At 38.2% G+C, this 24,008-nt stretch overlaps 2 protein-coding genes and 1 long non-coding RNA gene across 5 annotated transcripts; 1 reads left to right on the top strand and 2 right to left on the bottom strand.

The window, feature by feature from the left end:
- Positions 1 to 1,061: 1,061 nt before the first annotated feature.
- Positions 1,062 to 3,775, bottom strand: LOC108433713 (bone gamma-carboxyglutamate (gla) protein). Its single transcript, XM_017708450.1, has 4 exons — positions 3,706 to 3,775; positions 3,547 to 3,603; positions 1,528 to 1,615; positions 1,062 to 1,432 (listed from the first exon to the last, which is right to left on the bottom strand). Exons 1-4 carry the CDS (start codon positions 3,761 to 3,763, stop codon positions 1,330 to 1,332), a joined length of 306 nt encoding a protein of 101 aa, XP_017563939.1. The 5' UTR covers positions 3,764 to 3,775; the 3' UTR covers positions 1,062 to 1,329.
- Positions 1,396 to 22,134, top strand: LOC119264246. Its single transcript, XR_005130908.1, has 3 exons — positions 1,396 to 1,469; positions 14,474 to 14,642; positions 22,025 to 22,134. It is a non-coding gene; the product is annotated as an uncharacterized LOC119264246 (long non-coding RNA).
- Positions 7,960 to 20,444, bottom strand: LOC108433718 (matrix Gla protein). 3 transcript variants are annotated; one of them, XM_017708455.2, is made up of 5 exons: positions 20,287 to 20,444; positions 17,431 to 17,507; positions 17,236 to 17,265; positions 10,776 to 10,851; positions 7,960 to 9,043 (listed from the first exon to the last, which is right to left on the bottom strand). In XM_017708455.2, the coding sequence occupies exons 2-5, from the start codon at positions 17,498 to 17,500 to the stop codon at positions 8,899 to 8,901; spliced, it is 321 nt and encodes a 106-aa protein (XP_017563944.1). In that variant the 5' UTR covers positions 17,501 to 17,507; positions 20,287 to 20,444; the 3' UTR covers positions 7,960 to 8,898. The 3 variants fall into 3 exon arrangements, with proteins under 3 accessions (XP_017563944.1, XP_017563945.1, XP_037398282.1); XM_017708456.2 differs by having other exon boundaries at positions 17,431 to 17,504; positions 20,287 to 20,442; XM_037542385.1 differs by lacking the exons at positions 17,431 to 17,507; positions 20,287 to 20,444 and having other exon boundaries at positions 17,236 to 17,350.
- Positions 22,135 to 24,008: the final 1,874 nt, after the last annotated feature.

Raw genomic sequence — 24,008 nt, 5'->3', positions numbered from 1 at the left:
GAGTGAGAATAAGGATTTTATAACTACAGCTGTAAAGCCTGAAGTCATAAGCTATATATGATGATGAATGAGGCCCATTGTTCTACAGAGGAGTATATTTTACTTTTTCAGGCATCTCCCATGTTTGTTCTTTCTCTCTTTCGCATGCCCTTGCACACACATACTCTCTCTTTTCATGTTTTATCTCATTCAGTAAGTTTTATTTCATAACTTACTACCATAGAACTGTACATTGGAAAAAGTGCAATATTAGTATATTGAGTATATGTTTATATTTAAATTCTACAAGGGGGCTATGCACCTAAGATTTTCTCTCACCTTGCATCTGTGTAAATGTGATGTGACAATAAACGTGATTTGATTTGCTGCCTCCCTTTCTTTTTCTCTCTCTGAGTTTGAGGAGTCAGTGAACATGCCTCTGAATGAAGCCATGAAGGATGAGTGATATGTAAATTAATCGAACTGAAACGTATAATGTGTTAACATTCAATTCAGGGCTTGTTAAATATTCACTGCTAAAATCTTGTGAAGCTCAGGCTGAGGTAGTTTAACATACACATAGTTTCATACAGCAAATATTCATGTGAAGAGGTTTTTTTATTGTATTTTAACAGCCAGCTTAGGTAATTATTACTGTTTGGTTGTTGCTAAATGCACTCAGAAGGCGCACATGTCTTGAACTTCATGTGAATGTAGCTTGATATGGATCTAGATAGATACTGAAAAGTAGTTTTAATCACATTTCTTTTATTTTAGTGCTACACACACTAACACACAAATTGACCATATTGTTAGCACATTGTTGAAAAGAAAAACCTTTGATTTTCAGACTGTTGCACAAGGTGCAAGTGGCAATCTGCATGGGTGTATGTGTTTTCTCTTTTGAGCTCATTGCTCAGTGCAGCACTCTGGAAAACTGTCAGGTATTTGTTCCTTCACAATATTTCATTAAAAAAATTAAATGGACAAAGAGACACTGAGAATGTTTGGGTATTTTAGCTTTATTTATGCTACAATACTATTACACATAATCTAAAATGTGAATAACTAAAAGCCTTTAAATCACTTTCCGCTCTCTCTCGTTTTTCAATATGACTTAATACCTGAACACTGTGGTAATATTAACATCAATAATATAATTCATATTAAAATGAACACAGTCTTTTCTCTCAGTCATCCACATGAAAAAAAGAAATCTACTCAGGTCCTACTGTGATCCGTTATAAGTATGGGTTTCTGGGTTATATTCTGCTCAGCTTTCTGATGGCCTGCCCATTTTAGGTGTGTTTCTGTGGCAGGCTGGCAGTGAGTGGTTGATGAGGTGTCAGTCTAATAGGGGATTGGCCCATAGTAAGCAGTGTAGGCGGCGATGATTCCTTCTGTGTCCATCATGTGCTCACACTGCAGGTTCGCCTCACACACTTCACGCAGACTGCAGACAGAGAAAGAAGGGAATTGGGGGAAAGAAAGTAAGTATGTGTGTGTGTGTGTGGATTTGTATGTAAATGCATGTATGCATGTTCATACCTCTCTAACTGGGCCTGTGAAAGGTCAGCTCCTCCAGCTCTCTTCTGCCGTGCCACAGCGGCGGCCACATCTCTCTTCACAAACACACCTTTAAAACATACAGACACACATGCACACAAACATACAGTTGCCATAGGCATAAAAGTAGTGGTAAGGAATCATGGGCTAAAAATGAAGCTCTAGGGGTCAAAACCTAGGGGTCATAGGCTGAAAAGTAAGGGTTAACGGTTGTGGGCTAAAGATTAGGAGTTATTGACCAAGGTCTAATGATTAATGCTTAGGAATAAGAGTTTCAGAGTAATGGGCTAAAGATTAAAGGCCACACACTGGACATGGCAAGTAATGCAGGATTGAAAAATCAAATGCAGAATGGGACCATATATTCCAAAAGAGGATGACATGGCTTGAAATTTGCTCAAAAAAGGCAGTCAATCTAAAATATTTAAGATGCTAATGGTATGATACCTAGCTGATGTTACTAGCCTTGTCTTTTTCACATTGTATCTTTTATCTGGAATACAGCAAGTTTGTAAAGCTAGCTGAGTAGAAGTATGATGAATTTACTAAATGTTATTGAAAGTCTTATTCTATTAAATCTGCACAAGTACAGTGTAAACCCCTAGTAGAGTAGCAAGGCTGCCAATTATAATGCATTTAAGTCTAATTTCATGTTGTCATGCTATACTTTACATTTCTCACATATTTTTGTATCTGTCTTTAAAATTATTCACCACTTTGAATTTGAGAGCGTACATGAAACGAGAGCAGACATATCAAAATATTTCTGCTGAGCAGTATTGGGGTAGGGGATTCATTTCCCCCTACAGCAGACAACATAGAGGCGAGCCCCTTTCACAGCTGTGAGAAATTCTGCACATTTTCTGAAACGTTCGTGGTTATTTTTGTCCCCTTTTAGATTACAGTGAACTTTTATGTTACAGTGCTTTTATTGAGATTGTTTGAGTATTTTGAACCTAACCATGCATTTTATTCTGTGTTCTATTCTAACCTGTTTTGTAATTAATGTTAGGCCTATTGCTTCTATTCAGTGCTTGAAGCATGCATATCTAAAAACTACATTTAGCTGTGTTACCCAGCTAACTGCATGATAGAAATGTCAACCCTTGATAACAGGGAATCTCATCTAATAAATGAGTTATGAATTATGATAATTTCTTAAAAATACTTGGGGTATCTTTCGTTCAGGTGGTCGTTAACTGGTGGACCGCAGTTAGCAGATTGTTTCAATGGACTGAACTGAGCATTTTTTTTTAAATCTGGAGCAAAGCCAATTAAAATTGTTGTTTCATCTGTTGAGAGTCTGAGGTGCTTGTTAAAAGAGAAAACATTAAGAACCACTGCAAAACAAAAGAATCACTTCACATGAACCTACTGACAAGATCAGTTCTGAGGATGAGTAAAACCCTAGCTCAACATGAAAAGCCAACCAGAGTACCTGCCCATTCCCTGACAGTGCAAGAGCATGTATTATTCATTAAGAATAGCCTTTATCATTGTTTAAGTATTTTTCTTAGCTTATGAAAAGACAGGAATTTTGTCCTCTGTGGACAATCTTTTTAATATTTGAAAGTTTTTAGGACTTTTTCTTAAAAAAAAAAAGAAAAGAAAGAAAGAAACTATTTATTTATTTATTAGCCAGGGTAATTTTAAAATGTGCAATAGATTAAAAAGTATTCAAAATAAAGCAGATCAATCAAAATATATTTTATGGGTCTTACATTATTTGATTAGTTGTCTGGAGCAATGATTAATGGTGAAGCACTTAGAGGTCACCATTTACTCATGTTAGTTTGTAAATCCAGATATTTGTAAGAAATATTTGATGTAACTAGACCTTCCCAAATTTTAGTTGAACACCACCGCTCTAGTACTCTGTCAGGGCATACTCACATACTGCTATAGATTCACTGAACTTTCAGCTCAATATTATACAGAACTACTGCAAATGTGATGAGCAGAATGTGGAAAACTTTTCTGTCACATATTGCATTTTCTTACCTTCATCACTGGGGGAGTCTCCAGCACCGACAGACTTAGTGTCTGAATCAGAAGCACCTGCAGCAAACAAATTACACACATACCAATTTCACATTATAATGTATATTAGCTTAAATATGTCTCTCTCAGGAATGAATAAGGCAAAGGTAACACACTCACCTGTGCACATACACAGAGCTATGAGAGCAGACAGCAGCAGAAAAGTTAAAGTCTTCATCTTCTGTCCTGATCTGATGATTACCGAAAGTGACCAGCACATGCACACTCAGTTTATAGCTGCTGCACCACAAAGGGACGAATATGATTGGTGGAGGAATCAGATAACAAATACACACACAAAAAAATCCACATTCTGTGGATGTGTGTGTGTCTTACATAGGGGATTTTAATGAAATAGCTGCATTACTAGGTCATTTATATTTTCATGTATACATTTTCTCTCCTATATTGTGAAACCCATTACCTCAAGTAGGAGGTGCATACAGAAAACGTATCAGGGTATTTTTTAACCAAAGCTTCCAGCTTGAAAAAACCTTCAAACATCAGTCCTGCAGATTCTAACAGCAGGGTGAATATGGATTGTAGGCTGGAGGCTGTGCCCTCTGCTAAGTTTGAAATTAAAAATTGTGTGATGATATATTATAAGATGTTAGTACATATTCATGAAATATAGTTAGTCACAAATTTAATCAAAATCTCCCATTTAAATGCCCATTTATGCCGTTATGGCTATAATTAGGGTGATCAAGTTAGCATTAACATCATTATGACTAGCATTACTTTCACTATATGCTGTTTTCATCTCAACCAACTATGTAATGATAACGGTATGTAATGATAATTAAATTTCCGCTTTTCTATACAAATATTTGTATATGTTAGAGATTTAGAGTGCAGCAGAGACTAACTAAACGGGAGAGCCACAAGTTAACAAAGACATAATGGCTCCCTGAGATGTCAGTGCCCCTTATCAAATTTGAGTAAATGTGTGGGAAAAGCACAAACAAACCCAGTTTACCATAATTCTATATGTCCATTATGGTTTGAGTTTGAGGTTTAAAGTTTGAGGATTGGGGTTTGGTGGTTAGAGAACTGGGGTTGAGGTAAGAGTATTGAATATATAGAGTATTGATGTTTGAGGATTAAGTTTGAGGTTAAGTGGTTGAATGACTGGGTTTAGAGGGTTGGGGGTAGGTGCTTAGATGTTTGGGGTTGAGATTAGGTGGTTTAAGGATTGTGTTTAGAGGGTTGTGGTCAGGTGGTTAGGAGGTTGCAGTTTGAGAGTTGTGGTTAGGTTGTTAGAGGATAAGGGTTAGAGGGTTGGGGTTAGGTGCTTAGATGTTTGGGGTTGAGATTAGGTGGTTTAAGGATTGTGTTTAGAGGGTTGTGGTCAGGTGGTTAGAAGGTTGCAGTTTGAGAGTTGTGGTTAGGTTGTTAGAGGATAAGGGTTAGAGGGTTGGGGTTAGGTGCTTAGATGTTTGGGGTTGAGATTAGGTGGTTTAAGGATTGTGTTTAGAGGGTTGTGGTCAGGTGGTTAGAAGGTTGCAGTTTGAGAGTTGTGGTTAGGTTGTTAGAGGATAAGGGTTAGAGGGTTGGGGTTAGGTGCTTAGAGGTTTGGGGTTGAGATTGGGTGGTTTAAGTATTGTGTTTAGAGGGTTGTGGTCAGGTGGTTAGAAGGTTGCAGTTTGAGAGTTGTGGTTAGGTTGTTAGAGGATAAGGGTTAGAGGGTTGGGGTTAGGTGCTCTAATTAGATGTACTCAAATCAGCTGTACATTTCTCTAATATTTTTGTTGTCCTCTTTAATGTGTTATTTAACTTTTTTGTTCTATCCTTGTCCCGTGACCCTGAGGAAGAAGCATCTTAGAAAATGTGTGTGTGTGTGTGTGTGTGTGTGTGGGTGTGTGTGTTCTATCTTTGTCTTTTTTGATTGTTGATTTATTGTGCCATTGTATGTTAGTGGCATGGAATTTGGGGGTTTGGTGGTTGGGATTAAAGGGTGGGGGAGAACTGAATGATTGAATTTAGATAGTTGGTATCAGAGAGTTAAATGGTTGGAGTTAGAGGGAGGACTGGGTCTTAGACTAGGAGGGTTGGATTAGGATTAGGTGTGTGGTAGTGTGGACTATATGTAAGTAATATGTGCAGTATATTAGTATGGACTGTTGGTGTGAAATATGTTAGTAGGAATATAGGTTAGTGTGGAATAAATTGGCGTGGAGCATATTAGCCATTAATAAATAGCATGGAACATATTAGCCATTAATATGCTAGTGTTGAATATGTTTGTTTGGAATATGTCAATCTTGAATAAATTAGTGTGAAAGGTGTAAATGTGGAGTGTGTTAGTGTGGAATACATTAGTGTGGAATATGTTGATGCAGAATAACTTACTGTGCAGTATATTTTTGTGGAATATGCTGATTTGTGAATCTTAGCCTCAGGGCAGATTTAGTGCAGTAGTGTGCTGTCATCTGCAAGGGTTGTATGTGACGTGGCTGTGTGTTTTATTGGCAGTGTTTCTGTGAAGGTTATTCCTGGAGAAACAGTGTATGTGTTTGGCTGCTTGCTGTATAATTTTGCTGTCTGGGATGTTGAACACATTCCTCTTGTTCAGGAACTAAAACCACAAACATTTTTACCCTGTGTGATCCTGTGGTGAATCATGTGCAGAGAGTTCACATGGCCTGTTTTCTCCATCAAAACACACACACACACACACACACACACTCACACTCATTTTGCCATGTTTTGGGGTACATTTCAGTGTGTTTTAGGATGTGGTTTTTCATGTTTGATTTGGTCTTTTGGTGAGTTTTGGGGTGCTTTTTGTCTTTTTGACAGGCTGTAGGGTGTATTTTAGCAGAATGAAACCCTCAGGGCTTCCAGATCTTAAGAGAAGGTTGAATAATTTCTGAGACCAAAAAATTACATGTCTGTAGTTTTTCAATCATTTTTTATTGAATAAAATTGTATATTTAAACTCATATTTAAATGCAAGTATCACCGTTTTCCTTGTGTTTCATAAAAGGGTAAAACTGGTCAGTCAGGAATTGTTTATAGTACCTAGATAAAGGCTAAGCAAACTGTCCTACTAGTTAGTACTTTAAGAGCTTAAGAGAAGTCCTAATGCATTAGATTGACTATCAACATAATTTACGAAGTGACAGAAGAATTAACCAATCGCAATTTGATTTCTACTGGGTGGGGACAAAAACTGCACCTGTCTTTGATTTTGTAATGATGACAGTAACAATTAAACTTTAGTGAAATGATAGCATAGCCTCATCGTGAATTGAAATTATAGGCCAAGTTATAGGTCAAGTAATTTGTCTAATGGATATTGAAAGACATGTATTATTCTGAGATGCAGGTCACTCATGATTAAGTGTTAACAATGTGAGTGAAATGATTTAGCATACTTAGCATTTCTGCTGAGCTGGAGTATAAATTTAGAGAAAAGCTACTGAGAAATATAATATTATGAATTTGCTATCTTTTTATATCAACTTTTATTGTTTTGTAGCCTACACTTGCTAAGTGCAGGGTGTAGTCTGCATGACCACACAGTGCAGTCGAACTTCCTGTTGCCTGCTCTTACAGCCCCTAGCAACAACCAGTGACAAGTTGAAGGCTGCCTGAGCAATGCTGAGTGATTTTATCACCAGCTGTAACAAAGCAATGCACTGTAAAACCACATCCACATGAGTAGGTTCAGGCAGGGTTTGGGCAAACAGCATGCTCTGTTACATTAGTTTGGCAGACATCTTATGTATTTAAATGTAAATGTTACAGTGAGGACATGCAGAAAATACTGAATGTGACAAGTTTATAGCTCATTTGATCAGTATTCAGATACTACAGATATAATAAATGAGGAAAGGAAAAAAATGGTGATGACTGATAAACAGCACTATCTAATGGATAATCTTTTGATTTAACATTTATTCAGAGCAGTTGTAATGGAAAAGATGTCATTTTTGTTTTGCTAACTCATTTTTAGCATTATTTGTGAATTACAATCACAGGCATTGGACATGAATTTGTGGATTGCAATCACAGGTATGGGACATGAATTTGTGGATTGCAATCACATGAATAAAACCAGTAATTTAACCCAAAATATGCTTCACAAATTACATTAGCTTTATTTTTTCCCCTATTTTTCCTGTGATAATTGGTTATGACACTACTAAGCTTTTCTGTATGTGTTATGTTAAAAATGTATCCAACACAAATTTGTCAAGACATGTACCTGTAGTTTCAGAAACACCAAGGTGTGGGTCAGCTTCAGGCTTGAGTTTCATACCTGTGCAGACCGCCAATGTGATAACATTTGCAATCATGTCTATGGTAACATATATATGTTGTAATGGACATATAATCATTTATGTGTGGGGTGCAGTAACACAAAGGTTCTGAATATGAATATGATTTAATGGTGAAACAATAAACGATGTGTTTACACAATGAGAGCACTTAGAGCAAAAATACAGAAACATAATAACTTTGGAGTGAAAACAAGGAAAATGCCTTTTCAACAGCTTATCTGTGAAAAAAATTGGGTAGTATTAGATTAGATGCAGTGATCTCAGCTTAAACCATGGGCACAGCTTAAAACTACTTAATATACCTATTTCCTTTTCAGGCTACAACTGAACCATATAAACTTGCTGATCCTTTGTGAAAACTAGCTATTAATATGACAGGTAATTGTACTGTTCAAGCATGTACATACCACCCTATTTTTAAAAATATTTTTATGCCTACCACTGGTGATTGGATTTTTTTGTTACAAAGAGGAGAATGTAATATCACCCGGCAGCATATTTTATGAAGGTGTCTTCTGAAAATAACTAAGCTAATTAGATAAGGCTAGCCGAGAGTCTTTTGATCAAACCTGATGCTGTCCCCTTCATACACACCATCCACTGCTTAGATTAGCATCCGATTATTTTGAATTTATCTAGCTGTTGTGTTCCTGATGATGTTAGCTAACTTGCTAGTTCTGGTTATGTGCTTGTCTTGCTCTTCAAGCTAATGACTGTAGGTAGCTAGCTTAGCTACCTAATATTTCTACAATGCTATTGGTAACATAGTTAATATTAGCCCAGGATTATATCATAGCAATTAGAGACCATTTACTCAGAACAGTGGACATCGAAGATATGAGAACATTAGTGTTGCTCTTTATCTGATCTCAGTTCAGCAAAAGGATTAAATAAATTGATACACAAAGAGTTTATACATTAACATATGATTAATATTGAACTCTGAGCTGCTTATGGTTTTAAAAAAGTCAGACATCAGTGTTTGTTTTCATACAGCTACAGAAAATATTGGTGAAGAAGTTGCTCAGTAACGGTGGTAGCTGCTTCCAGGCTGCTGACGGGCAAAGTATGTCTGATAAGCAGTTTGGTAACCATGGACACTGGCCAAGAGACGGCATGGATAATAATCCTCACAAATCTCTGACCTCACCTCAATTGGAGACTTTACCCTGAGAGAGTGAGAGAGTGAGAGAGTGAGAGAGTGAGAGAGAGAGAGAGAGAGAGAGAGAGAGAGAGAGAGACATTTAAACACCTCTTTATAGGGACAATCATATGTCATTTCATAATCTCTAGTTAGTTTTCCACCAATTGGTAATATGCATTTTCCACCCCAAGTCATGTGGTCAACAAACCCATTTAAACAGCTACCACATCCACGGCTCCCTGACATAAGAATGTATTCATTTTCCAAATGGCTAGCTTTGTAATACTGGATAAAATTTTACGCAAAGACTGGAACTTTTCAGTTAAAAAAGAAAAGCAAAATGTACAAAAGCACAAACAGGTGAAATAGGGACTGGATCTCATGGGGCCACCTTCAACCCTCAGGTGTCTGTTTGTCTCTTGTATGATCCTCCACTGTCCAATTCAGCTCTCCATTCATCACACAGGGTCTGATGGCAGCCATTGGGGGACCAAAGAACTCACAGCTTTTTTCTCATATGCACAACCACACATATAAACCCAATAACATGCAGACAAACCTTTAATGTCACATATTAATTATTGCATTTTATGCATTATTTTGGAAATAATGCATGTTGGGTTCTCCTAGTCAAAGAGAAAAAGAACCATCCTGATTGTTGACTGAAGTTATATCCACATTTTGGAGCAACATATGCTGCCATCTAGATGATATTTTCAGTGACATCCCTGCTTGTTTCAGCAAGGCAACATCAAGCTACATTCTGCATGTGTTACAGCAGCATGGCTTTGTAGCAAGAGAGTGCTGGTGCCAGACTGGCTTGCCTGCAGTACAGACCTGTCTCCTTTTGTAAACTTGTGGTGCATTATGAAGGACAATATACGGCAATGGAGAACTCAGACTGCTGAGCGGCTAAATTATTATAGCAATCAAGAATGAAAAAAAACGAATTCCCCTTTCACAACTACAGCAATTTGTGTCTACTCAGTCCCCAAATGATTACTGAAAATTGATGAAAAGGAAAGGTAATGTAACATAGTAGTAAACATGCCCCTGTCCCAACTTTTCTAGAACACATTGTGGTTTATATATCCAAAAAATAATAAAGCTCATTGAAACATTAAATATCATCAGAAGATATTGCACCTTTATACATTTATTTAGGTCTAACATGTCCAATATATTTTTATAGCTTAAGCAAACAAATTTGTACTCAAAACTTTAAAGAAAAAAATATAGATTTAAATTTGTTTTCCTGTAGATGACATGTTACTTATTTTAATTTGAATAATTTGAATAATTCATAAACAATTGTATGTTCAAGACAAGCGGTCTGAAGTTCCACAGAAGTGTGATTCACTGTACATTTCCATTCCATCCTTATTACATTCTAAGTAGGGCTGTCTCTATTACTCAATTAAAATCCATTATTCAATTCATAATAAAATGCAATGATGAAAATGTACACTGTTGAAGAATTATAGTAGCTTTTTAAAAAACTCAATTACTTATATAAGCGATATGGACAGCCATCAAGATTTCTTTACAGATAGGTACTTTAATAATAAATGAGTTCTGACTGTAATGGGATTCTATGGTGTTCTGTAATACTTGTCCAATTTCAAAACATTAGCTACAAAAAAGACAAATTTGTGAGTAGAGCCTGGATGGGTACAAAAGAATTGTTTTGCTCACTAATATACTTAAAAAAAAGTTAAAAAAGGAAGTCACAGAACAGTAAACAGCATATTACCCACCTCTTCCTGTAGGTGCTTGGATGGCCATATGAGGGGTTCAAGTAAGTGTTTGCTTGGCGCGGGCTGACGAACACATCTGCCACACACACCCAGTAGATACGTGAAAACAGCTGTATTAACTGTAGAGTTGAATCAGGTGTGCTTGTACAAGAAACTCAACATATTTTGCAGTAATTCTACATTCCAGGATTAGGAGTTCATCCCCCAACTTAACAGTAACTAGTCTTTACCTCACATAGACACACATTGGGACGTTTTGTAAATGCGGAGGGAGTATAGATAAAACAATTACTAATGATAAATAGGGAAAAGAGAATTTTTAAATAATGTATTCGCCATGTCTGCTTTCGTGTTTCTTTTGGATCAAAGCAATTGTTTATATCTTCTGGCAATAAAATGATTGTTAAAATAAATATATAATTAATTAATACAGGGTCCCCTTGTGGCGCATGGGCACTGATTGACTGCTTATACTGCCAAAGTTTGGGTACAAATTAACATGCTGTAGCAATATATTTACCTTTAATCACATTACAGTTACTAATTTAATAAGAATTACATTGCTTGTGTTATTCATATGTCTCTAACAGAGCAATATTAATTATTATCACTTAGTATTGTTTTTCTCATCCCTGGTCATCGCACTCACATGCATTCATTTTTGCCCACAAGCAAGACATATACTTTCCTTTGGCAGCCACTAACCTGCATGTACTCAATTAGGGCAGGTCCCCAAGCTCTAATCCACAGCCATACTGACCAGCACTCCTCTATTTTAAGATTCTTTCTCCCTTGTTCCTCTCATAGATCCTCCCATTAATTTTCACCCTGTATGTTTAGTTTTCCTCACTCCTGCTTCCTCTCATACACTCTCATTAATTTTCAACAATACCACTTGGCAACTCCCTACAAACACTGTACAATCACTCTGCATTGTCTTCTGGAAATGCACTATTGTAGTTCTTCTTTTTTCTTATTTTTCTGCCAGATTTCTGTTCCAACTCCGAAATGTTTGGTTTGATTTGGAATGGTATGCTTATATACAGCTTTTTGATCTGACGAATGTTTTTCATACAATCTTTGTTAAATTACAATTTTTCCCCATACAAATAAATGGTCTGCAAGACCGAAAGACTTGGTTTTGTGCATAATATCTCAGGCCAGGCCCCAAAGCACAAATTCAATGTTGTTTTGACCCACACTCATCTGTTTATCTTTTTTCCTCTTCCCTCATTTTCTCCCTTAGGCTCTCATTTTTTTGCCCCACAGCCACCAAACAGCCTGTACTCATCCAGGGCACGTCCTCTCTACTGCACAGGCATACTGACCCACACTCCTCTATGTGTTGATTTTCATCCCTCGTTCCTCCCATTGAGTTCCGTTCATATTGGCTCTCACTTAAGCCCTATTTCCTTTGCCAAGCAGCCACTAAAATCCATGTACACACTCAGGCAATTTCAACCCCAATTCCAATGAAGTTGGGACGTTGTGTAAAATATAAATAAAAACAGAATACGATGTTTTACAAATCCTTCTCAACCTATATTCAATTGAATACACTACAAAGACAAGATATTTAATGTTCAAACTTTATTGTTTTTTGCAAATATTCACTCATTCTGAATTTGACATCTGCAACACGTTCCAAAGAAGTTGGGACAGGGGCGTGTTCACCGCTGTGTTACATCACCTTTCCTTTTAACACTCAATAAGCGTTTGGGAACTGAGGACACTAATTGTTGAAGCTTTGTAGGTGGAATTCTTTCCCATTCTTTCTTGATGTACAGCTTCAGTTGCTCAGCAGTCCGGGGTCTCCGTTGTCGTATTTTGTGCTTCATAATGCGCCACACATTTTCAATGGGAGACAGGTCTGGACTGCAGGCAGGCCAGTCTAGTACCTGCACTCTTTTACTATGAAGCCACGCTGTTGTAACACGTGCAGAATGTGGCTTGGCATTGTCTTGCTGAAATAAGCAGGACGTCCCTGAAAAAGACGTTGCTTGGATGGCAGCACATGTTGCTCCAAAACCTGAATGTACCTTTCACCATTAATGGTGCCTTCACAGATGTGCAAGTTACCCATGCCATGGGCACTAACACACCCCCACACCATCAGAGATGCTGGCTTTTGAACTTTGCGCTAATAACAATCCGGACAGTCCCCTTCCTCTTTGGACCGGAGGACAGGACATCCATGATTTCCAAAAACAATTAGAACTCGTCACACCACCAGAAGCCGGCGGCGTTTCTGGGTGTTGTTGATATATGGCTTTTGCTTTGCATGGCAGAGTTTTAACTTGCACTTGTAGATGGAGTGACGAACTGAGTTCACTGACAGTGGTTTTCTGAAGTGTTCCTGAGCCCATGTGGTAATATCTGTTACAGAATGATGTTGGTTTTTAATGCAGTGCCGCCTGAGGGAATGAAGGTCGCGGGCATTCAATGTTGGTTTTCTGCCTTGCCGCTTACTTGCAGAAATTTCCAATTAACCTGTTCACCTGTGGAATGTTCCAAACAGGTGTTTTTTTTTAGCATTCCTCAACTTTCCCAGTCTTTTGTTGCCCCTGTTCTGTGGAACGTGTTGCAGGCATCAAATTCAAATTAAAGTTTATCTATTTGAACATTAAATATCTTGTCTTTGTAGTGTATTAATTTGAATATAGGTTGAAAAGGATTTGCAAATCATTTTATTCTGTTTTTATTTGTTTTACACAACGTCCGAACTTCATTGGAATTGGGGTTGTACTTGAGTAATTACCTTACCCAAGCAATTATGAAATGATATATGATATCACAGCAACCACCTTGGATACCATAGCAATCTCCTAGCAACCACCTGCGATACCATGGCATACACCTAGCAGCACCTTTGTAAACCGCCTTAGATACCATAGCAACAACCTAGCAACTACTTGGGTTACCATACCAAATGCCTAACAACACCATAGCAATAAGCTGTGATACCTGGGATACTATAGAAACCACCTAGCAACACCTCAGCAACCACCTAGAATTCCATAACAACACCTATCAACATCCTACCAACCATATAAATGATCATAGCAACTGCCTAGCATACCATTCTGAAATCGCTTAAACTGCGCAACCATTCTGCATTTCTTCAGGAAATGCACTATTCTAGTTCTTCTTTTTTTCTGTTGGATTTTGGTCATTAACTCGACCCACTGTTTTTGAGATATTGATACTGTTCCAGCTACGGAATGTGTGGTCTGATTGGGAATGTTGTGATTGTATACAGCTTTTTGATCTGATGGTGGTTTTCTAACAGTCTGCTAAATTATGAATTTTTTTCCATTGAAATTAAAGGGGTAAAAATTTGTACATCCAGCTACTGTACTTCTGCTTGACCGAAAAACTCTTGCACATACTATCTCAGGCCAGGCAACCGAGCATAAATTATAGCATAAAAAAGTGACCCACACTCATGTGTTTGTTATTTTTTTTCTCAGTCGTCCCATAAACTCTTATTCATTTTTGCCCTCACACAAGCCCAATTATTTTCTTGCCACTCAGTCATCAAACTGCTTGTACTCAATTAGGACAGGACCCCAAGCTCTAATCCACACTCATACTGACCCTCTCTCCTCTATGTGTCATTTGTTCATCCCTTGCTCCTCCCATAGAGCCTCATTCATTTTCGCCCCTAACAAAGCCCTAATGTTTCTTTTTCCTAACAGCCACCAAAGTACACATGATACATCAGAGCAGGTCCCTAAGCTCTGCAGTGCTGCAGTGTGCGGTGATCACATGACCTAATGCTGCAGGATTCAAATGACTATGCGAGGGAGTTTCTGTTTTCTGCTCTGACATTGCGGCTCAGATGGCTGAAGATGAGAGACTTTAATGGTAAGTTATCTTAAAATGAAATATAGCTTAATGTAACTCTGTACTAACTATCTGTCCAGCTATTTTTAGTGTTGATAAAACTCTAAACATGCAGTACTGTCATTTATATTACTAGTGCTGCTTCCAGGCCTCCAAGCTTAAAGTACATACTATTTTTAATAACTATGTTTGGCACTAAGTTAGAAGTATGAATTTTAACAATATTAGCAATACCGAATTGCTAATGCTGTATAATATCTATTTGAGAATTATTTTGGAATGTCAGTCTGAATTTAAATCTTCCCTGTGAACTCTGTTAGCCAGTTAGCTTTTTTGACACGTTGTGTCCTTGTTCAGTAATGAGATATAGCATGTTTCACATAATTGTATCTACATTTTCAACTAGTAAGGATGATGCTTGTGCTTTTTGTATTTTTCCTTCATTTTTCCTTCTCACCAGTTACCTTTACAGAGTAAAATCTTCAACACTGTTTTGCACTATTCAGAGCCATGAAATGGCAGTGGTTCATGTGGTTTGGGTAATGTGATTAGGCAGTTTGGCATTAATTCACATTTAGAATTATTAACCTAATGTTTCTGTGCTGCATGGAGTATCATTTCTAGGACTGTAAATGGGGTGTCCATGGGAAGCTAAGACTACTTTAGGCATTCCGAAGACCATAAACACAAAATTATTTTGAATTCTCAAAAAATAACCCAAAGTTGAAAAATCTTTGTTGATAATGTTACATGTTTAGCTTAAGTAAGATAACAGGCTGTTAAAATTATATGAGCTTTTGAAAGTTCTTATATTGAGTGACAGTTTCTGATTGAAAGATGAAAATTGATCATTGATGGATTTCATTTAATTTATTGAATGTGGATAGTTGCTAGTTAGCTCTGACCTCATTAACTCAATAGAAATGTTTTACCAAAACAAGATGAGAACAACTGCACAAATGCATAGTAAAAATGTCACACCATTAACTTGTTTTTTTCCCACTCTATTATTATCAGTTCTAGAGAGATCCAATAAACTCATGGAGTAGAGAAAATCTGGACTGAGCTTGCCTGTTCCTCCCAGACAGGAGAGTAGAGCTATTTTAATTCAGCCAGTTACATGCAGGAAAGTTTGGGTTGCCAGCCATGGTGACCAGTTATGGGGACAGAACTACTCTGTCCACCCCTCCAACTCTAGCTATCTATTTCTTACATAAGTGTATTAAGTGTATTACATACAAGTTTTTAAGAAATATTAATTATGTTGGTAGTAAATAGTAATTGCATTACTGTGAATACATTAATTGTGGTATTTACAAACTTGAACCATTTTACCATCATGACCATCATTACAAATCGCAAAGTATAAAATGAATGATTATTCAAATGCAGTGGTTATGCACTTGAACTATATTGTTCAGTACACTTTAGTAGGGTTGAAATGTTACATATATAATACTGCAAATGTTACTGTGTATTACATTTAAAATACTTGTATATTAGAGGTATAGGACATAGAATATTAAACACGTATTTGAATACACCTTAATAAATACTTAAAGTACACACATTACTATACTGAACCAGTATTGCAAGAGTATTTGAATAATTCAGCAGGTATACTTGACTGTATCTGTTAACATGCTAATTATATAATGAAACTATATAACCATATATACATATAATGTGATTAAAGAGCCAATATTACAAAAATGTTTAGCACAGTTTTGATGTAAGTTTAGTTATGTTTGGCACCATAGACTGGCAAAAATACCACATAACTGGTATACCCAGTATAGATTAAGCATGACTCAAATATATATCAAGTACATATTAGTAATGATATAGTACAAAATAATGGTTCCAAAATAACATAACTTCAGTATATAATTTTGTTAGCACTACTTTAGTATACTATTTTTTCACAATTGGTTTTGACACTGTATACCTCTTACCGCCTTAAACAGCCATGCACACATACATACACACATAGAGTGTGCCTAATCTCACTGAGGGCCAAATTATTTATGACCGTAGACACAGCACAAAATACCCCTTCACACATTTGCAATAAGTGGTCAAAACGCAACTGAATTTAATATTGGATTTACAAAGACTGCAGCTTATCACACAAACTGTGTGAAGCCCTGTTCACAATCTCATCACTAGTTGCCCACTCTTAAAGTGCATGGTTTTAAGGGAGCAAAAACAGAAAATGCAACCTCAGTGATGAGTAGAGTGAGTAATCAAAGTTATTTCCCATCCAAACATAAATTTACTGGTATTGGAGAAGGTGGAGTAAAGTTGACGCAAAAAACTATGAGTTGCTCAGTTTTGGTTTGTCAGTTGACTTTTTGCGTTATCTTCCCATGATTGCTTCCCCTCCCACCTCCCCACTCTCCCAAAAAATGCATTTGCATGAGGAAGGAACATGTATTCTGCATTTTTCCATGCACATCACCCATAAACTGCACATGGGCAGAATGTGTCTAATTAGTGACTGGCACTGACTCAAAAAGCTCAGTTCATCAGACCTCAAACATCAGTATGTTACACTCTTTAATGAATATTATGATACTGTTTATTATGTAAGTGAGGGAAGTGTTTTTTTTACCTTCCATTGACTCATGACTCTCCTGAGAGTCTGCAGGCACAAAATACACACACACACCACACACACACACACACACACACACACACACACACACACACACACACAAAGCTTTCATTAGTGCTGTAAAGAGAGTGTGTGTATGTCTTTGAAGCAAGTGTGTGTGAAAGATGCCACTTTGTGGAGGAGTTTACAAACCATAGCAAGCAGCAATCATCACAATGGCACACACTGTCGCAAACTGAAGAACTGCCTGCATGGTCATCATGGTACTGCTGCCAACAACAAACAACAAACACACACACACTTATATAAAACTGATTGAAATTATGTTATTTCACTCATTTTGAATTTGATGCCTGCAACACGCTCCAAAGAAGTTGGGACAGGGGCATGTTTACCACTGTGTTACATCACCTTTCCTTTTAACAACACTCAATAAGCGTTTGAGAACTGAGGACACTAATTGTTGAAGCTTTGTAGGTGGAATTCTTGCCAATTCCTGCTTGATGTACAACTTCAGTTGCTCAACAGTCCGGGGTCTCCGTTGTTATATTTTGCGCTTCATAATGCGCCACACATTTTCAATGGGAGACAGGTCTGGACTGCAGGCAGGCCAGTCTAGTACCTGCACTCTTTTACTATGAAGCCACGCTGTTGTAACACGTGCAGAATGTGGCTTGGCATTGTCTTGCTGAAATAAGCAGGGACGTCCCTGAAAAAGACGCTGCTTGGATGGCAGCATATGTTGCTCCAAAACCTGAATGTACCTTTCACCATTAATGGTGCCTTCACAGATGTGCAAGTTACCCATGCCATGGGCACTAACACACCCCCACACCATCAGAGATGCTGGCTTTTGAACTTTGCACTGATAACAATCCGGACAGTCCTTTTCCTCTTTGGCCCGGAGGACACGACATCCATGATTTCCAAAAACAATATGACAATTTGAAATGTGGACTCGTCAGACCACAGGACACTTTTCCACTTTGTGTCAGTCCATCTCAGATGAGCGCAGGCCCAGAGAAGCCAGCGGCGTTTCTGGGTGTTGTTGATATATGTCTTTCGCTTTGCATGGCAGAGTTTTAACTTGCACTTGTAGATGGAGCGACGAACTGTGTCTGAAGTGTTCCTGAGCCCATGTGGTAATATCCATTACAGAATGATATCGGTTCTTAATGCAGTGCCGCCTGAGGGATCAAAGGTCACGGGCATTCAGTGTTGGTTTTCTGCCTTTCCGCTTATTTGCAGAGATTTCTCCAGATTCTCTGAATCTTTTGATGATATTATAGACTGTAGATGATGAAATCCCTAAACTCCTTGCACTTGCACGTTGAGAAACGTTGTTCTTAAACTGTTGAACTATTTGCTCACGCAGTTGTTCACAAAGTGGTGAACCTCGCCCCATCCTTGCTTGTGAACATCTGAGCCTTTCAGGGATGCTCCCTTTATACCCAATCATGACACTCACCTGTTTCCAATTAACCTGTTCACCTATGGAATGTTCCAAACAGGTGTTTTTTGAGCATTCCTCAACTTTCCCAGTTTTTTGTTGCCCCCATCCCAACTTCTTTGGAACGTGTTGCAGGCATCAAATTCAAAATGAGTGAATATTTGCAAAAAACAATAAAGTTTATCTGTTTGAACATTAAATATCTTGTCTTTGTAGTGTATTCTACTGAATATAGGTTGAAAAGGATTTTCAAATCATTGTATTCTGTTTTTATTTATGTTTTACACAACGTCCCAACTTCACTGGAATTGGGGCTGTATCATCATTGGTAGTTAAATCAGCTGAAATGTTAATTTTATTGATTGGCTACTCAGTGACATATTTAGCAGTGGTATGGAGCTGAAGACCTCTGGTTTAGGGGTTAGGATGTAGGGGAATGGGATAGGAGTTAGGGTTTAGTTGTTTGGATTTATGAGTTAGGGGATATATAACACTGATGTTACAGAATAGGACATCTCAGTCTACTCCTTAACGGTTCTGCATTTTTGCTTTATCCCAGTTCTAAATTGAGTGGGTTAGAGCAAAACTTAGAGGATGTACTTATGGTTAGGTATTTACAGATTAGGGGATACATCGTCAGGGGATAAGAGATACAGATAAGATTCAGGGATATGGCTCAGGGAATACAGGAGAATTAGTATTACAGCATAGAGGATGGAGTTTCGCTAACTCTAAGGCTGGGTAATCACCAACCAATCATGAATGCTCTAGCACCGAATTCAGGTTCTACTGTGGTAATGTAATCATGAAAATGGTGTAATAAATTTTTCTTCAAATCAAAATTTCTCGAAATGTATAAACTTCTTTAATTATTGAAGGAGGCTGTTAGCCCTTTAGCTGTGTGCTGACAGTGTGAGCTTTCTGTTGCAAGGGAGGAAAAAAGTCCAGTTACAAAGAATACAGAATAAAAACCAGAGTCCAGTTTTTTCCAAAAGCATGTTAGGGTTAAAATTAAGATCTGTGTCCAGTGTGATGCTTTCTCTATCATCTGTGAATCGTCCTTGTGTTAAGATGCTTCCAGAAAGCTGAGCCCAGTTACGGCACCCTGCTTGCAATCAGTGATGGTTAACTGCTGTCAAATGTTTCACCTGGTTGCATAGTTTCATATATTCAGTAGTAGACAATTAATAAAACAAAGTAAAGACAGAATGATTGTATGATGACATTCCTTTGCTAGCCATACATTTAGCTGTGCTCAGCTGCAGTGATAGCTGCAAACATGTTCTAGAAAATCCCTGACATTTTATGATTGACGTTCTATTCACAGCAGGTTTCTTCCCATATAGGTTGAAAGCCAAGCTGAGCTTAGCAGCAACTCAGTTTACTAATTTTGCATTTGATGACTTAAAAAGGCAGTAACTCTTGCACCGTACATGGATCAATTTTTCATTAAATTGCATGTAGCAAAGCAGTTCTGTACTTAAGATCATGTGTAACACAGATTTGTCAAATCTATCAAACAAGATTAAACATTACTATGAACACACTGTGCTGCTATTTAGTGAGAAAGAGGAGAGTGCGTGTGGTTAGTTTCCTACCTGTGTGTTTACTCCCTTATCTCTCAGTGGTCCTCTTGGTTTCTGTGAATAATCTCTAATAGAAATGACAAGCCTTTATAAACTCTTCTATCGCCCACCCCTCACACATGCTCTCCCTCTCTCGCTCTCTCACTCACAAACACACACATTTTCTCCTTCTATCTGCCCTTTTCCACTTTCTTGGTCACACCAGACTATTAGCTCATTCTCTCCTTCGCTCACACACTTCCTCTGTAAATTCTTACACAATCCCAGAAAAACAGATGAACTAGAATAACAACCAAGCAGAGGGAGAGAGACACATGTGTAAACAGACAAGGTAGAGAAAGAGATGTTTCTCAATGTGTGTACTTACATAGAGCAAGAACGTCAGTTGGATTCACTCACTTTACTAGTTGCATATATGTTTGCAAGTTTCATGAATTAGTGCTTGAAGGAATAAAACAACCTGCCAGTACAGCAAGGTACACACATTTTCAATGGGAGACAGGTCTGGACTGCAGGCAGGCCAGTCTAGTACCTGCACTCTTTTACTACGAAGCCACGCTGTTGTAACACGTGCAGAATGTGGCTTGGCATTGTCTTGCTGAAATAGGCAGGACATCCCTGAAAAAGACGTTGCTTGGATGGCAGCATATGTTGCTCCAAAACCTGTATGTACCTTTCAGCTTCAGCTTTTCACTTTTTAATGGTGCTTTCACAGATGTGCAAGTTACCCATGCCATGGGCACTAACACACCCCCACACCATCAGAGATGTTGGCTTTTGAACTTTGCGCTGATAACAATCCGGACAGTCCTTTTCCTCTTTGGCCCGGAGGACACAATGTCCATGATTTCCAAAAACAATTTGAAATGTGGACTCGTCAGACCACAGGACACTTTTCCACTTTGCGTCAGTCCATCTCAGATGAGCTCGGGCCCAGAGAAGCCGGCGGCGTTTCTGGGTGTTGTTGATATATGGCTTTCGCTTTGCATGGCAGTTTTAACTTGCACTTGTAGATGGAGCGACGAACTGTGTTCACTGACAGTGGTTTTCTGAAGTGTTCCTGAGCCCATGTGGTAATATCTGTTACAGAATGATGTTGGTTCTTAATGCAGTGCCGCCTGAGGGATCAAAGGTCACGGGCATTCAATGGTTTTGGTTTGGTTTTCTGCCTTGCCACTTACTTCCAGAGATTTCTCCAGATTCTCTGAATCTTTTGATGATATTATGGACTGTAGATGATGAAATCCCTAAATTCCTTGCAATTGCACGTTGAAAAACGTTCTTAAACTGTTGGACTATTTGCTCACATAGTTGTTTACAAAGTAGTGAACCTCACCCCATCCTTGCTTGTGAACGACTGAGCCTTTCAGTCGTTCACCTGTGGAATGTTCCAAACAGGTGTTTTCCCAGTCTTTTGTTGCCCCTGTCCCAACTTCTTCGGAATGTGTTGCAGGCATTAAATTCAAAATGAGTGAATATTTGCAAAAAGCAATAAAGTTTATCGGTTTGAAGATTAAATATCTTGTCTTTGTAGTGTATTCAGGTGAATATAGGTTGAAAAGGATTTGTAAATCATCGTATTCTGTTTTTATTTATGTTTTCCACAATGTCCCAACTTTATTGGAATTGGGGTTGTAGGAATAGATGTCACATGACCTCCCATGGGATCCTGGGAGATGTAGTTTGTAGACTCAACAGTCAGCCAGTGAAATCGAGTGAGGAGTACTATAACATAGTACTATGTCGGCAGGGAATGTAACAGTAACCCCACCCCAAAGGAATCTGGGATGACAGAGGAATGAGGATGACAGCTACAGCCACCACCCATGCTTCTTCTTGGGACAAGACATCTTGGGGTAAGCCGGCTTTCGTCTTTTCGTTCATCTTTGATTCACTTAGTTACTGGCACATTTCACTTGGCCATGGCAAATTCCACTGTAGGTAGCCTGCCTAGGTAGCAAAACTAATAACAATTCAATTCAAGTTTATTTGTATAGTGCTTTTTACAATGATGTTTACAGAAGTTTGAAAACATACAGTTCTAACATATCCCCCAGTGAGCAAGCCAGAGGCAACGGTGGCAAGGAAAAACTCCGTCAGTCTGGAGGAAGAAACCTTGGAAGGAACCAAGACTCACAAGGGGAGACCCATCCTCCTCTGGTCAAACAGTATTTACAATTTAATAAGCTAAATACCAAATAGAAGCTAAGAGGATCTCTGTTTGAAGACTGGATGGTAAAGCTTTAGAAACTGCACTGTTAGAGGCCGTCTCTGACTGAGTCTTTATGAAAAGTGGGAGTGAGTTGAAACAGTCCCATTCTGTCTCAATACTGGTACATCTGGATGGCACAGTGATGTAATTCAGGGTGTTGCAGTTGGCAGAAATGAACAGGAGAGCGGGTTTGTGATGGTGAGGAGGAGGCCCTGATGGTCAGTCATAACAATATCACCATACTTTAAATTATTTCAGGTATTAAACCCCACCAAGTCCATATTAGATCACACATGGCGTAAGTTTGCACTGAACAAGCAGTCTTTAACAAAAACAGACAAATGGTGATCATATGACACCACAAATAACAGTTCACACAACCTTGCTAAAAACACAGCATATCTATCATATAGTATTTTGGTCAGTAAGCATGGCCATGCTGGGGTGCAGCTAAACCAGCATCAGACCAGCTTAGACCAGCAGGGCATGCACGCTGGTCTGCAAAGGTTTTCTCAGCAGGGGTCACCTCATACCTTTAGTTGGAAAACAGCATGTTAGAAGTTTTGTTGATTGGTAGAAGTAGTATCAATGCATACCTCACCTGAGAATTGCTTTTATTTACCAGCTTTATTTTCTTTTCTACATTAAATGGTGTGGCAGTAACATTCTGGTGTCTATGAGGTATTTGCTAAGAGTTAGCCAGATGATCCAAATGTGATAAACCCACTAAATGATGTTGAATATTTTAATGCTTTAAATCTATATGATTAGACTATAAAATTAGTTTGAGTCTGATGTTTATCTAAAGTCTCACTGTGATGCTTCCTATGTGTTGTTCTATCTAGTGCTGTTTTTTCTAGTTTCTATCTGTTGTTCCTGATTTTCCTCTGATAATTTATACAGTTGTCTATGATTACTTAGAGATGTGTAGGGTCAGGGAAATGTACTTGTATGTTTTTTTGAGAGTGCAAAAATATGAGCAAAAAAAATCTCATTCTGTAGCATGTATGTTAAAAGTGTTAGCATTATAGGCAAAAATTCAACTGAAGTCAGATAGCTTGAGCTTGAACTTGACACTCTCTTATTTCACCCACAATTACATCCTCATTATTGTAAGACTAATGATGTGTTTTATTGATTGTATTTCTGCTCCCTTCCATTATTTGTTAGGCTTATATTGGTAGTGTTGGGAGAATATGAGGGTGACACTTAATGGTGCCTGTTGATTGCCTGTGACGATGCTTGCTTGTGCTGTTCAGCAATGGACATCAGTCAGCCAATCAGTCAGTCAGTGACTCAGTGACATCGACACTTGTAGGTTGGCCCAGCTACAATATAAAACAGTAATACCATGATGTGCAGCCTCTGAATAACACCAGACCATCTAATGATCAGAAGAGAGCTGTGTGTGTGTGTGTGTGTGTGTGTGTGTGTGTGTGTGTGTGTGTGTGTGTGTGTGTGTGTGTGTGTGTGTGGATGTACTGCATATTTTTAACATCAACAGGAAAGGGCAGATGAACAG

The sequence above is a fragment of the Pygocentrus nattereri genome, chromosome 1 (assembly GCF_015220715.1).
Source record: "Pygocentrus nattereri isolate fPygNat1 chromosome 1, fPygNat1.pri, whole genome shotgun sequence".
Lineage (NCBI taxonomy): Eukaryota > Metazoa > Chordata > Actinopteri > Characiformes > Serrasalmidae > Pygocentrus > Pygocentrus nattereri.
The sequence above is the reverse complement of the archived record's forward strand: the minus strand, read 5'-3'. Positions and strand labels throughout refer to the sequence as shown.

Bases quoted from the DNA above. Each gene is read 5' to 3' on its own strand.
- LOC108433713 (XM_017708450.1), bottom strand. From the start codon at position 3,763: ATGAAGACTTTAACTTTTCTGCTGCTGTCTGCTCTCATAGCTCTGTGT. The intron at 3,604-3,705 runs GTGAGTGTGTTA...TGTTTGCTGCAG, and splicing joins AGCTCTGTGTATGTGCACAG to GTGCTTCTGATTCAGACACT. The intron at 1,616-3,546 runs GTAAGAAAATGC...TATGTTTTAAAG, and splicing joins AGACTCCCCCAGTGATGAAG to GTGTGTTTGTGAAGAGAGAT.
- LOC108433718 (XM_037542385.1), bottom strand. From the start codon at position 17,350: ATGAAAGCTTTGTGTGTGTGTGTGTGTGTGTGTGTGTGTGTGTGTGTG. The intron at 10,852-17,235 runs GTAAAAAAAACA...TGTGTGTGGCAG, and splicing joins GAGTCATGAGTCAATGGAAG to ATGTGTTCGTCAGCCCGCGC. The intron at 9,044-10,775 runs GTGGGTAATATG...TCACTCTCTCAG, and splicing joins CCAAGCACCTACAGGAAGAG to GGTAAAGTCTCCAATTGAGG.